Source organism: Thermobia domestica, chromosome 11 (assembly GCF_964235325.1).
Source record: "Thermobia domestica chromosome 11, izTheDome1.hap1.1, whole genome shotgun sequence".
Lineage (NCBI taxonomy): Eukaryota > Metazoa > Arthropoda > Insecta > Zygentoma > Lepismatidae > Thermobia > Thermobia domestica.
The window spans coordinates 258,606,600-258,620,951 of NC_137464.1; the positions used below are offsets into that span (position 1 = coordinate 258,606,600).

Sequence of the window (14,352 nt, forward strand, 5' to 3'; positions counted from 1 at the left end):
AGCGTGGTTTGTTTGCGATTTGGTAGCATCTAAAGCCGACCAGAGACATTTTTGGTGGTGAATTTTGACGTTTTATAGAACAAAATTTTCCTATCTACACTTATATTTGCACAGATAAATAAAAAAAAAAAAAAAAAAAAAAAAAAAAAAAAAAAACAACGTGACCCAAAAGCCAAATTTCTTGACTTCCATGACCGTTTTCGGGTTTCGCAACTTTTTCAGGACTTTTCGTGACTTTCGTGACCGTGATAGAAACCCTGCTCACTCTCGAGGTCGGTACTCTCCACTTAGACCACGTGGCTTGTACCACAGCCCCCTGCTGTGATTGGACAATTCCTGTGTCCATATATTGAGCACCTATGACGGTTGTGATTTCATATAGATATTACTGAAAGACGAAAACAACCGATTATATTAATACACCATATCCTCTATAGATGTGAATTCAATAACGCACAAACATATGGTGTGTTAATATAATCAGTTGTTTCCTCTTTCATTAATAACTATAAGTCGTTTTACCTTTTCGTTTTTTTTTTCCCCATTAGTTCTTGTCATTTGCCGAAGAAGCATGCTGTTACTTCGAAAATTCTCAGGAAAAGGTAATAATAAGTTTGAAATATTTTCAATACATTTTAAGTTAATAAAATGCTGAATTAAAAAAAAAATGTTAAAATTAAATAAAAGGGAGTTTTCTACACATTCACATTTATTTATGTATGTACCCAGTCGTGACGGAAGTTCTATCCCTAAGTTCACTAGCGCCACACGGGTAATTTGACTGACGTTCGCGACCTGCTTTATTTACACAACATCATGCTGAACCTGTATTGTAAACCCAGTTTGTGTCGTCCAGTTAACATGGAATGGGCATCAAAGAGAATCGTATCGCTGTGGTCGCGTTGGGTAAGTACAACAATTTGCCGGAAAATATTTTCAATTTTCTAAAGCACTCGCAAATTACGCAAAAATATGTGTAACGGTGCATCAAACTGTTGAGCGACACACCTTGGTCGATGACAGAGCAAGAAGTGGCCGCCTGCGCACTTCAAGGATGCCAGCACCTGTGAAAGCCGTAGCTGCGCCAATTCGTCGGAATTCTCTTCGAAAACACAAAATCAAGGTACGGGAGATGCATATACCGAAGAGAACGATGTCCCGCATCATCAAACAGGACCTTAAACTTGAGGGTTACAGAAGTACTAAAGGACAACTATTGACACCAGCTAAGAAAACATCAGCTACAAGAGCCAAGAGGTTACTCCAGCTGTACGCAAATGGGAAACACAGGAGACTCCTGTTCACCAATGAAAAAAATTTCACCTTACAAGAAAAATTCAACCGGCGTAATGACAGAATTTATGCCCACAATCCTCGAGAAGTGCCTAACAAATTCCAAGGGTCCAAACAGGCCACAACCCAGTTTCCGTAATGATTTGGTGGGGCGCGTCTTACGACGGTGTCACCCAGGTGCACTTTTGCAAATAGGGAGTCAATACCAAGGCATCAAATTACCAGAACAATGTTTTGGAGAAGGTACTGAATCCATTGAATCGCACTGTTTTTTTGTTGCAGAATGTACATTCCAGCTAACTCCGCACCGGCACATAAGGCGAAGATGAACCAGCGGTGGTTAGCCTACAATGTTCTCCACTTCACAGCCGCTGAGGATTGGCCTTCTGGAAGCCCGGATCTCAATCCGCTGGACTACCGCCTTTGGGACTACTTAGAGAAGGCCCGCAAGAAATCTCACCGCAATATTGAGTCGCTTAAGGCCGATTTAGTAAAAGCAGCCGCTTCGATATCCCAAGATGTGGTGCGTGCACCCATTGACGGGAAGCCGTGCGGCCATTGAAGATGTGTGTGAAGGGCAACGGAGGCCATTTTGAACAGACTAGTGTTTCTTCCGTTCCTTTTGTACTAAAGTACACGTGGCAATAAAGGATTTAATGTACTACAAAATTTGATTTCGTTTACCTATCTGAATAAAAGACAGAATTTATGGAAGACTATGTAAATACTATACACAGAATTTTGACAATCTTATTTGAAATAGAATCAATTTGCATTTAGTATTACTAGTAGGGATATTTTCAGCAAAACCTAAGAAAATTTGAAATGTTCTTACCTCAATGTACATATTCCCATGCACTTCCGATAAGATGTGCTTCGGAATACCACTCCGTATGTGTAACCCGTCACAATTTTGAGACACCACATACTTAAGGATGCCTTCTTTGTACAACTGGTATAATGCCATGTGAGTGAGCGTGGGTTCCGCCTGACTGAGATCGTGGGACCTGAAATAAAGCGGACGTAGAAACATTACAAATAAATAAATAACTATAATACATCAATTGAAGATACGAATAGTCAGAATGTGTGAATTCCACCGAAGACCACAATCAATACTGTTTTTCTATAATATTCTGATTTCTTTACCTCAAGTCTCATTACAATCCCAGAGGCAATAGGTTGTCCAAGCACAAAAACAGTTGTACAGTCCATGTGGTCTGAATGGCTAAGCACTGACCTCTAACCTCATCTTAGTTAAGTTACCACCACTTCTTTGAATTTTACTGAATACCTTAAAGATAATAAAAACCACCAAAAATGTAGAAAGCAAGTCAGGTAGTATGTACAAAAAGCCATTACATGAACTAATGACTGTCTTTAAAACTTTTCGTATAGTGTACAAATTTGGGTGTCCAATCATTATGAAAAGTTGAGAAGGAACAGTTCGGGTTCAGGAGAGGTAAGGGCACAAGAGATGCAATTCGATTATTAAGGGAGATCGGTGAAAGGTTTATAGAAAAAGGAAAAGAGGTGTATGTGGTATTTATTGATCTAGAAAAGGCTTTTGACTGCGTGAACTGGAAATTGTTGCTGGATGTTCTAGAGGGTTGGGTTAGAAAATGAAATGAAATCAAGGAGTTTTACGTCCCACGGTTATGCCGGTTAGGCTAAAGGAGACGGTGATGATGAGTAATGAATGAAATGGTGGAATGAAGAAAGTGGGAGGAAACGGGAGAACTCCGAGAAAACCCACGCACACGGTGTTTGTCCACCACAAAGTTCACTTGGCGGGGACTGGGATCGAACCCGGGACCCCAAGCACCAGAGGTGAACGCTCTACCACTGAGCCACCGCGGCCCCAGGGTTGGGTTAGAATGGAAAAACAGAAGACTCATAAGAAACATATATGAACCAACAAGTAAGTGCTAGAATAGGGGAAGAAATGACAGCAGAATGCAATTGGAAGGAAAGTTCGACAGGGCTGTCTCTCACCAACAATATTTAATGTTTATCTAGAAGAGATGATGAAAAAGAGCCTACATAATGAAAACAACATTTCGGTAGAATGATTAGGTGTATACGATTTGCAGATGATAGGCGCTTGTTGGGGAATCTGAAGAGAAACATCAATAAGATGTAGGAAACATGAGAAAAGGCTGTAAGGAATATGGGATGAAAATAAATATTAGAAAGACAAAAGCCATGGTGATTGGAACGAAGCGGTATCGGTATCAAATATAGAAGTAGGAGAGAAAATAGAACAGGTGACTAGTTTTCGATACCTGGTGTGATACTACTACTAGTACTTGGGTAGTACTATTGGTGATAATACAAGTACAGTTGAGTTGATTTTGATTTCAACATCCCTTTCAGCATCGAGGCTACATGAGACGTGGACTTACTAATTAAGGTGGAATTCGCACCACACGAACTCCCGCCGGGAATCGAACCCGGGTCTCCTATGCCAAAGGCGCGTACAAATCGCTTAGCCACGAAGGAGCTCTGGTAGTTTAGCGAACGTGAAATAAAAGCAAGGATGAAAATGGCGAAAGGAGCCTTTAGGAGGAAGAAAAGTTTATTTTGTGGGACCTTGAATAAAAAGTTAACACAAAAAAAAACTCATAAAATGCTTCTGTGGAGTATTGTTTGTACTGTATGGGGCAGAAACATGAACATTAAACCCACGAGCACGGTGTTTATCCACCACAAAGTCTACACGGCGCGAGTTGGGATCGAACCAGGGACCCCAAGCAACGGAGGTGAACGCTCTACCACTGAGCCAGCACGCCCCCGACCTGGATTCGACTTCCGATCGTCGAATATTTTCACCATTTGAATTCAAAATCTTCTCAATTACAGAGGATAGAAAGTGTTAAAAAAAATGGAGTGTTATCTCTGTTTACCACATAGTATCTTATATTCCTATTTTATTTTTCAGACAGATTACGATAGAAAAAATTCAGTTGCTGAAGGAAGTAAATTCTGAACTCTAATTTATACATTTTCAGAAGAACGGAAATAATTCCCTACGGATCTCGTATTAAAAAGGAACTGTGGATTTATGATAGAGCGCTCATTTCGGTGAGAACATGTTTGGTTCAAATTTGTTAAGGAGATTAATATTGGTTGAAGAAAAATAGATTCAGCTGCATTCGCTGAAAAAAGAAGACAATTTTTATAATTTAAGTTTGTACATTTAGATAGTTTAGAGTTATGATTCTGTACTGGTTTCTGAGTAATAATTTCTATATGTATAAATTTATGATCGAGTATATGATTTTGTGAATAATTCTAAATATATATATATATATATATATATATATATATATATATATATATATATATATATATATATATATATATATATACACTGCAAGTAGTAATTATATTTAGAAACAATTATAAACAAAAAGCTTAGTACTCATCGCAAACCAAATAGTCATCTAAGAAGTACTTTTGCAAATTTATATTTCTATCATCAGCTTAGCAGTTCGAAAAAGAAAATTTTAAAATGGAGAAGAAACATGCATGGTGGCATGGGTAAAAAATCAGGTTAAAAGGAATAAATAAATAAATAAATAAACTGATGTAAACCACTTCTTGTCAAAGGAAAGTTGTACATATTTGTTCATCCTCACTTTTTACTCATCCATGTTTCTTCTCCATTTTTAAATTTTCTTTTTCGAACTGATAAACTATTTATTGAAATCGTAATTTCCGAAAGTACTTATTAGATGAACATTTAGTCTGCGGTAAGGAGTAAGCTTTTTATTCATATTTAACTCTTGAGCTATATATTCTATATAATTTTCATGAAGATGTTTGTAATTCAATAAGTTTTGGAAGTAGGAGAAATATTTATGGATTATGATTGTGACTGGTTATTGCTGCACGAGTTAAGTTGAGCAGAGTAAAGTTGACTTTGATATAATTTGATGTTTTTCTAGGCTTTATAGCACAAATAAATAGTTTTCTTTATTTGCTCAATAGTGTTATTCGTACAAACAGAAATGCACATGACTTAGTGAATTTAGTCGATATGACCTGATGTAAGTGATTCTGATTTTTTAACTTCTGAACTCATCTCAGCTTAAAAAAGAAAAAAAAAAGTTTGTGGGGAATAATATTCTTAATATTACCCAATATATTTTTTTCCCCGTTACATTTCAGAATGTTACTTCGCAGAAGAAAGAAAGAGTTCCTCCCTCGGATGAATGTGGAATAAAGGATGAGTTGCCTGAATCCTTGAATTTTTCTTTCTTTTAAGGCTATCCCGGCTAGGTTAAAGGAGACCATGATAATAATAATGAAGGAAATGGTGGAATGAAGAAAATGGAAGAAACGGAAGAACTCCAAGAAAACCCACGCGCACAGTGTTTGTCCATCACAAAGCTCACTTGGGAGCGAGGTGGGATCGAATCAAGGACAACATGCACCAGAGGTGAACATCCTACCACAAAGCCGCCACTCCTCACCCTGAATCCTTGGAAAACCAGAACACTGCAACCTGTTTCCGCCAGTCCAGGCACCTCGTCCTTCATCCCACATGACTCGAGCACCGAATATCTTCACTTAGCTGTGATTAAGAAAGCTCGTCCGCTATTACTATGGATCTATATTATTCGAAGTTTTCAGCAGGTTATTAATCGAAATTTGCAATATTTCACAATTTAAATTAAACTTCGAACCGCATATTAAAACGATATCAATAATTATTTGCAATAAATATTGATTACTACCTACTACGTAAATGGTGTTTTATTATATTTTAATTACTGCACGACTATCTGGAATCAGATAATTTACGTCAGAAGGAAACAGAATGAATGAGGGAAGCATTCCGTTACAATTTCTTAATTTAAAAGATTGATTGTACAAAAAGTGTTCTCAATATGAAATAAATTTTTCTTCATAACTTTTGTTCAAAGTTTCAGAACCAACAAATGTTGCTTAACACTCTTACAGACAAAATAAGGTATTTGAGATTAAGAAATGTTTAAACTTTATAATTCTTGTACGCAGTAGTCTTTTTGGCATTCAAAAAGTTGAACTACAGGGAATAACATTCACTAGAAATATATGTGCTGAAAAGAAGAAAAAAGGATTGTACTAAAAAAAAAAGTAATATCTTAATATTCTTAAATATATCCTGCTGTAAAATGGAAGTTTCTATCTGATTTAAAACGATATTGGATATTGGGGATAGTGTGTTGCCCATGGCTAAAGACACAAGACACAATTTTGTGGTAAATAAAGATTCGCAATTTCGTTATAAAAAATACGCGTACAGCGGGATAAAATCGTGAATAAAAATTCAATGTAAGAATACCATTTTCCTTGGCAATTACAATTTGTTACCTTTTATTTCACCTTAATTTCCACTTATCAATCACCATGATATGAGCTTATGCATGACTATATCAAACAATATTTGAGTTTTTAAAAAAATACCACTAACCATCCTCATTGAATAAAGAAAGAAAAAAAAAAAAACACAGAGAACATTAATAGAAAAAAATAACTTTGGTGTTCACAGTTTATTTATGCAAATAACACTTAAGCATTGTTTCAATGTTTTCTGGTGTTAAATTTGTTCTTTTGTCGGCAAGTATGGCATTGTAAGAAGAGAGAGCCCTCTCCACATCAACATTTGAAACTGATATGTACACTCATGTCCAAAACGATTGTCGCATATCTATAACTGTCTTTTTGTAAGACAATTTGATAATGCTTTTGTAGGATACTTTTAGTACTGATACTATGTGTATAATCGGGAAATGAATATTTGTGGTAAATTTCATATGGAAGGAATTATAAATATAAAAATTAGTACGAGTGAAACAAAATGTTGCTAAATGGACAAGAAAGTTTTATTTTCGTTTTATTGTTCTTATTTACTGTTCTTTTGACATGAAATGTGTCACATACATCTCTTTGCCGATTATACACATACTAAAAATCTAAGAAATATGGGGCAAATTCGTTACCAAATTATATTCCTACAACAACATATAGACATGCGACAATAATTTTGGACAGGAGTGTACATTAGTTGGAGACACCTTCCAGCGATTTCTGAATGCTCATTTAACATACCGCGCAACACTCCTTCCACACTATCCACTTCACCCGTAGATACCGTTTGGAGCTCGCATGTAAAATTTCAAAAATTCATGGTGATCTGTTTTTTCAAAAATGAGAATTTTCATCACATTGCCTTGAAAAATTGTCACTTTTGAGTAAATTTCGTGGAATATCGGGACTTGTCGCAAATTTCGCTAATTCGACAGAATTTCGCGTTTAATCGCGAGCGTTATATGGCCTAACAAATGGTGAAAAAGTATGTATTTTAGGTACACAACGTTTTCGCACAAAACTGATACATTTCGCGTTTTCGTGTGTCATCAAAAAATCGTGTCTCTACCCATGGCTACACCATCATTCTGGGAAAAGTAATGATTTTCAAATTGAAATACATTGGTTCTTAAACAAATCTCAAGCAATTGAAATAAAAAATGAGATTCATAGGCAGATGCGCCATTTTGTTATAACGATACGATCATAATGATGTTATCAATGATCAGAGGCGCAATATCATAATGATGTAATAATATTATCAATCTGTACTTGTTTTATAAATATGATCAGAGGCGCAATAAGTGAGCAGGAATATATATATTGAAAAAGAAAAAGTTGTGTTGATTAGGTTGTCATGGATATATAGTAGGTTGTCAAGAAGGTATGATTGTTATGAAGACAAATATTTTGTGATGTGGATACTTGTAGTCATCTTCCAGAATAAAAGAAGTGTTAAGATCTTCCACACAGCAGCAAATGGTAAAACTTATTATTTATTAATATAATTACATATAGTTAAATGTAAAAATATCGATCACGTTATACGTGAATAGAGATTTCGTTATATTGTAATAACTAAGATCATGTACCATTAATAGTTCCAACGATGGACGGGTACATATCAACAACGTCTATGGATGCATGTAAAATAGCATTAGCATTTAGAGTGATGATAACTGTTATTTAACGTGGAGACTATTTTTTTACAACATATTTAAAATCAATGTTGTAATCACTAAGTTTTTTGTATAACCATTTACATAGTGAGTAAGCTGGATAGTTGAAACTGATATGATCGAACAACGGGAATGTCGGGCTTGTGCACTTGCGAAGGCCATAAATAATGGGAAGGCAAGGTATATGTATTTTTATTTTATCTTTTTCAGAGTCAGTCAACAGTGGAGAAAAATCAATTATCAACTTACCGTTTTTATGACCTGTGCCATTAGATTGCGCGGATATGAAACAAAATTGCATTTCTTGGCTATTTTGAAAATACCGGAAGCGTATCTATTTCGATATAATTACATATTGATTTCCTTTGTCGGCCTTTAAACACCAAATTTCATGCTTGTTAAGAAATTTTATAAATCGTGTAACAAGCCCTTGCACATAACCTGATTTTGAACATGGATCTGTTTTTCTGTATGAGTACAAAAATGTGTTGATATTCGGTAAACATTCATTTCTAATAGATTGTGCGGAATTAATATCGGGTGCTTTATCAAAGGAACAAATTATCTCTTCTAATGAAATGGAAAGTGGAAGATAACTGAATTTTAAACCTAACCCCAAAATTATTAATTTGTGAATGTCCAAAAGATCTCAATAACGAAATAGTTTTTATATAAAATAATACCCTCCCCCCCACAAAAAAAAAAAAAAAAAAAAAAGTTAGAAGTTGTGTGTACTTTACAAAAGTGATTTAATCACACATGCAGATCGGTGCAAGCCCCTAAAACAGTTATTTCCAAAGAAGCAGAAAAGGATAGGAATTCCACAATTATCGACAGAAATTCAGCATATTCTTGCAAAACATAACATATCTGCTTCCAGTATCTTCCCCCCCCCCCTTTCCAAAAAAAAGTTTAGAAAAACATCGTACCGGTTTTAAAAGTTATTTTGTTTATCCACTAAATAGGCCATGTATTTATCGTATTCAATGTGAATGTGATTTCGTTCATGTGATAGGTTAAAAAAAATCTTTATTCATCAATATATCCCGGCTTTATATCTGGATTTTGGCAACATTGATATAATCTGGTTACTTACCTTTGAGGTATATTTTAGATCTGATAACAGTAACGTAACATAGACACCGCGGTTTTTTCATATCAGCTCTTTTTTTTCGCAATTTGCTCTGCTCGTGGTTTATAGTACTCATCTCTTACGTTACATTTATTTGATGTTATGTATTCCTTTTTCCATACTAGATTTCTCTCACCCGTTTTTCATCCTTGTTACTTTACCACTGAAGATGAAACTAGCTTGTTCCGATACGTTTGGAGAGTATTTAGTTTTCCCACGGGAGGATTTATTGGTAAATAACCAATTTTTTGTTAATTTGTATCATCCTCTCATGCGCCTACATAATTTTACGTGTAACTTCTCTTTAACTAACATTTCCCATTTCGGACAAATAATCATATTCCATCGGTGCCCGTTATTCAGAGGTTTCACTGCATTACGATAAGAGATTCCTATCTTTATATAACATCTTCAGCAAGCTACCACAGAGAGCTTGAAAAGATCCATCATTTCAAGGGTAATTGGGAAGTATTTTGACGAGACGCTTACTGCACAAAGACATCAGGTCAAGAACTACCATAGCCAATGAAGTATTCAACAAGAAAAGATCACTTTTAGCTAGTAGACTTAATACTGGACTAAGATGTTGGTCAAGTGCTATGCATAGAGCACTGGACTGTATGGTTCAGGGACTTGGACATTATGGAAGTTAGAGAAGAAATATTTAAAGACTTTGAGATGTGGTGTTGGAGGAAGAAGAAGATAAAATGGACGGACAGAAAAATGAAATGAAATCTTTGAGCTTTACGTCCCACGATTATGCCGGTTAGGCTAAAGGAGACGGTGATGATGAGTAATGAATGAAATGGTAGAATGAAGAAAGTGGGAGGAAACGGGAGAATCACGAGAAAACACACGCATACGGCATTTGTCCACCACAAAGTCCACTTGGCGGGGGCTGGGATCGATGGATAATAATGGTGGCATGGTGAAACCAGCCCGAGAAACCCATGCATACGATGTTTGTCCACCACAAAACGCACTTGGCGGGGGCTGGAATCGAACCCGGGACCCCAAGCACCAGAGGTGAACGCTCTACCACTGAGCCACCGAGGCCCCTATTGGACGGACAGAGTAACAAACGAAGATGTTTCAAAGCGGATAGGAGAGAAGAGGACACTTTCAGAAAGCATTCTATGTAGGAAAGCCAATTGGATTGGATACATGTTACGAAGAAATTGTCTTCTTCATACCGCCATAGAAGGAAAGATGGAAGGAAAGCGAGAAATAGGAAGGATAAAAACACAACCGATCAATGATTTGAAAAATAAAAGAAAATATTACAAGTTAAAAGAGGAGGCTGTAGATTGAAGATTGTAGATTGTGGAAGAAACATTTTCAGGTCCAAACATTTAAATAAATAAATAAATAATAAGAAAAAATACTCATTAGTCCCAGGACTTGCCGAAAGGCAGAATACTTAATAACACGAGAGCAGTACAGATTAAATATTGCTAAAAGAACACATGTTTTAGCATTACCCAATATTTTTCCCCTGCTGCAGCAGAGTCCATATCCCATTTGAGCCCCGGTAGTCTGGAATCCTAGCGGCAGTGCTAATGCCAGCTCCCGTGTAGACAACCAAATACTTGGAATCTCGAATGGCAGCCGAAAGAATTTTGCATTTCTCTTTCAATAGTCCTGGCGGATCCTCCACTTCCTTCAGTCGCTCCTTCACCTTTTCCCTTTTCTGGATTCTGTCAACGAAAGAGAAACAAAAACACAATATATTAGAATACTTCAAAATAATAAATACTAAATTTATTTCTAAAACATGATCACCATGCGCTCAAATCGCAATGCTTATTTGTTATGAAGTCAATATGGCAATTTATAAAATTACAACATTGAACGAAAGTCCACACAAATTTGAAAGAAACTCTTTTTAAAGCATTTTTTCTTTGTGTCACAGCAAACAGTAACCAGAACGAAAAAATGTCTTATTTTAATTTGTAGACTTGTTTCTAATTATTTACGTACTTTACACATTTTACGTGTCACGTAGAAAACCTTTTTTCTTTAAGTGTAATTACCCAACCATGGCTCTACTACTACTTCTGGTTACAATATTAATTTGAGAAAATATCACACCGTACAAACAAACCAAATTCCTTTACGTGGATTTTATTATATCGGGTGTTCTAAAAAAAACAGCGCCCACGGGCTACAGAGCACTATTCTGCAAGTCAAATTACAGTGAAATATATATATGATTGTGTAGCTTTCGGGACGCGAATTACACCATATGGGAACATCGCAGATAAAGAACCATAGATTAGATCTACAAATCAATCAAATAATTATATCGATTCTTGCCAGATGATAGTTAAAGTCAACACATGCCGATACTAGCACCACCTATTAGCGCAACACTCAATTAGGCCTACCTGTTTGATGGATTTGTAGAGTAATACTAATGGTTCCAAGTTAATATGCGATGTTGCAACATAGTAAAACTTTTGATTCTCTACGGCGGCTGAAGGAGCCTCGAAGAGTATACATTATATAGCATCTTCCCTTTATTTTGACCTGTAGAATAACGCTCTGTCTTCCGTGGGAGCCATTTTTTTTTTTTTTTTTTTTTTTTTAATATTCATAAATATTTCGTTTACACGACCAGCGATTTTCATTTTGTATTACAAGCGTAGGAATGTCAGGTCAGAAGATAACATCCTCTAGATAGTTCCAATTTTGTCACTTCCCTTCCATCAACTACGTTTATTTGTAAAGTGAAATAAAACATACGTGAAATAAGCGAGACTTAGAACCAATGTTTCTCAGCTACGTAAGACCCAAGTTCGTGCTCATAAATAGGAGTTATAAGTACACGGAAAATTTTATAACTACTGAAATTAAAAGATTTATGATATTCAAAAGAAGTTAATGAACGAGATGTAGTTCCACAGATAACTTTAATTTTCTAAAAGGATCGGTGCTGCTGCTGAGAGGGTCCATGACATTTGGGCCCAAAACCTTTTATCCCAATAGATTTATCTACCTACATGTTAGGTAGGTATTTCATAACTAGAGCCCGGATGAGGCACTAAAGTATAAAAATAGGAACTGGAAACTTCGAAAAACTTCCATAGATAATTTTGCAAAAACTAAAAATAACATCTTGAGCACAGCAAAGTTTCTGCACATCATGCACAATTTTTCTCTATCAGTTGAAAAGAAATGGGAAGGAACTGCAGCAGAGTTTCGACTATCCGCATCGCTAGTATTCGGTTTCCGTCCTATGCGACTTAGTTTTAAAAAAATATTTCTTTTTAACAAAATAAGAGATGTAATTTGTGTAAAAATATACATTTTTCATTATTGTTTAGTTATTTAAAATATGTATACTACATTCATGTAAAATATGTATACTATGTATATATTCATACTACACTGTGAAGTTGATTTTTGAATAAGATATTATAAAATTTATTTTAAAATGTGAACAATACTGTATATTATAAAGGTAACTTCACAGATGTTTATTTTGGGGTGACATTTTAGCACCTATAGCAAATTTTATTTTAGCCCAATACAGATTCATACTGAAAAAATTTCTGCAGGTCATGGTGTCCAATTTTCCTTAAATTAGAATGTATCATTCTAGAAACAAAATAATTAGACCCGTATTTTTTTTTTCCTTCTGCATTATACAAAAAAATAAACCAAGCATTTAATGCAACTGAGTCTTTCAGTGACTGTTTAGCATAGGCCATACTATAACATAAGGAAATTTAAGAGTTTTTGAAGATAGCTTTTTTAAAAAAAAGAAAATTGGGGTTAAATTTCAACTTTCTGAATTTTTTAAATTTTAAGTTGTGCAGATATTTTTATGACGTAGTTTTTGATATTAGTGCCTATTTACAAGGCTTTTAGTGCGTAAACATTCGAGTTCTAGTTATGAAATGCATTATATAACCTATTTAAGTAGATTAACCTATTTAGACATACGGCTTTGCGCCCAAACGCCCTGCTCTGTGCTGAGAAAGGCAACAACCTTTAGTCGAAACGTTCTCAGTTGGATAAAGTCTAGATTAATAAAATAACACAGCTTACCTTTACACTAGTGGTTCCCTTCATTTTAGTTCACGTTAATATTTCAACTCGCTCGGAAGTCATCTTCATGACCATTTGCTACCGATTTCCTGGCTGGTATGGTGGCTCAGTGGTAGAGCTCTCATCTTTGGTGCATTAGGTCCTTGGTTCGATCCCGCTAAATAAGTTTGTGGTCGACAACATAGTTTCTATAGGTTTTTTCCGGGTAGTTCCGTTTCCTTCCACATTTTCATTCCACCAATTCTTTCATCATCATTTACATGTTTTAATCGTCCGTCTTCTTTAGCACAAAGGGAATAATGGTGGGACGTTAAACTGAAATATTTCATTTCATTTCTGCAGGCTGGAATTCCTAGAATACCATCAATGACTGCTTATATAATTTCCGTATTCCCGGACTATACTAGATTTGTAGAATAATTATTACATTTTTAACACTTCTTATTCAAGTATTCCGTCCACTAGCACACGAATAAAGAACTGCTATATTAATGGTTTTTGCTTCAAATGTTATTTCTTGATATTAATTTTTACTTGTCATTTTGTTTCCGTGTATACTTTACTCACTGTAATCAATAAACTCTTAATATATATATATATTTACAACTAAAGTCTTTCCAGCCTTAGAACAAAGTAGACGTAAACAAAGCGAAATGTATTACTCCGCGGCTCACACGTGCTTCGGCTGCGCGAGACGTGAACAGTAAGATCGTCTGCTAGCTTACTGTCATCGCATAATTTTCAAAAGTGTAAGGCTATGGTTGGTTTGTAAATAATTAACGCACTGACACTGACTACTGTTATGTTGGAAATACCTATTTTCTTAAATCGTTATAT

At 35.5% G+C, this 14,352-nt stretch overlaps 1 protein-coding gene across 1 annotated transcript in view; it reads right to left on the reverse strand.

Moving 5' to 3' along the window:
• Positions 1-14,352, reverse strand: part of Sirt7 (sirtuin 7) — a 70,128-nt gene that overhangs the window by 37,567 nt on the left and 18,209 nt on the right. The window contains exons 3-4 of the mRNA XM_081732144.1: positions 10,944-11,159; positions 2,129-2,300 (exon numbers count right to left, since the gene is read on the reverse strand). Coding sequence (XP_081588270.1) covers positions 2,129-2,300; positions 10,944-11,159 — 388 coding nt within the window. The remainder of the gene's footprint in view (positions 1-2,128; positions 2,301-10,943; positions 11,160-14,352) is intronic.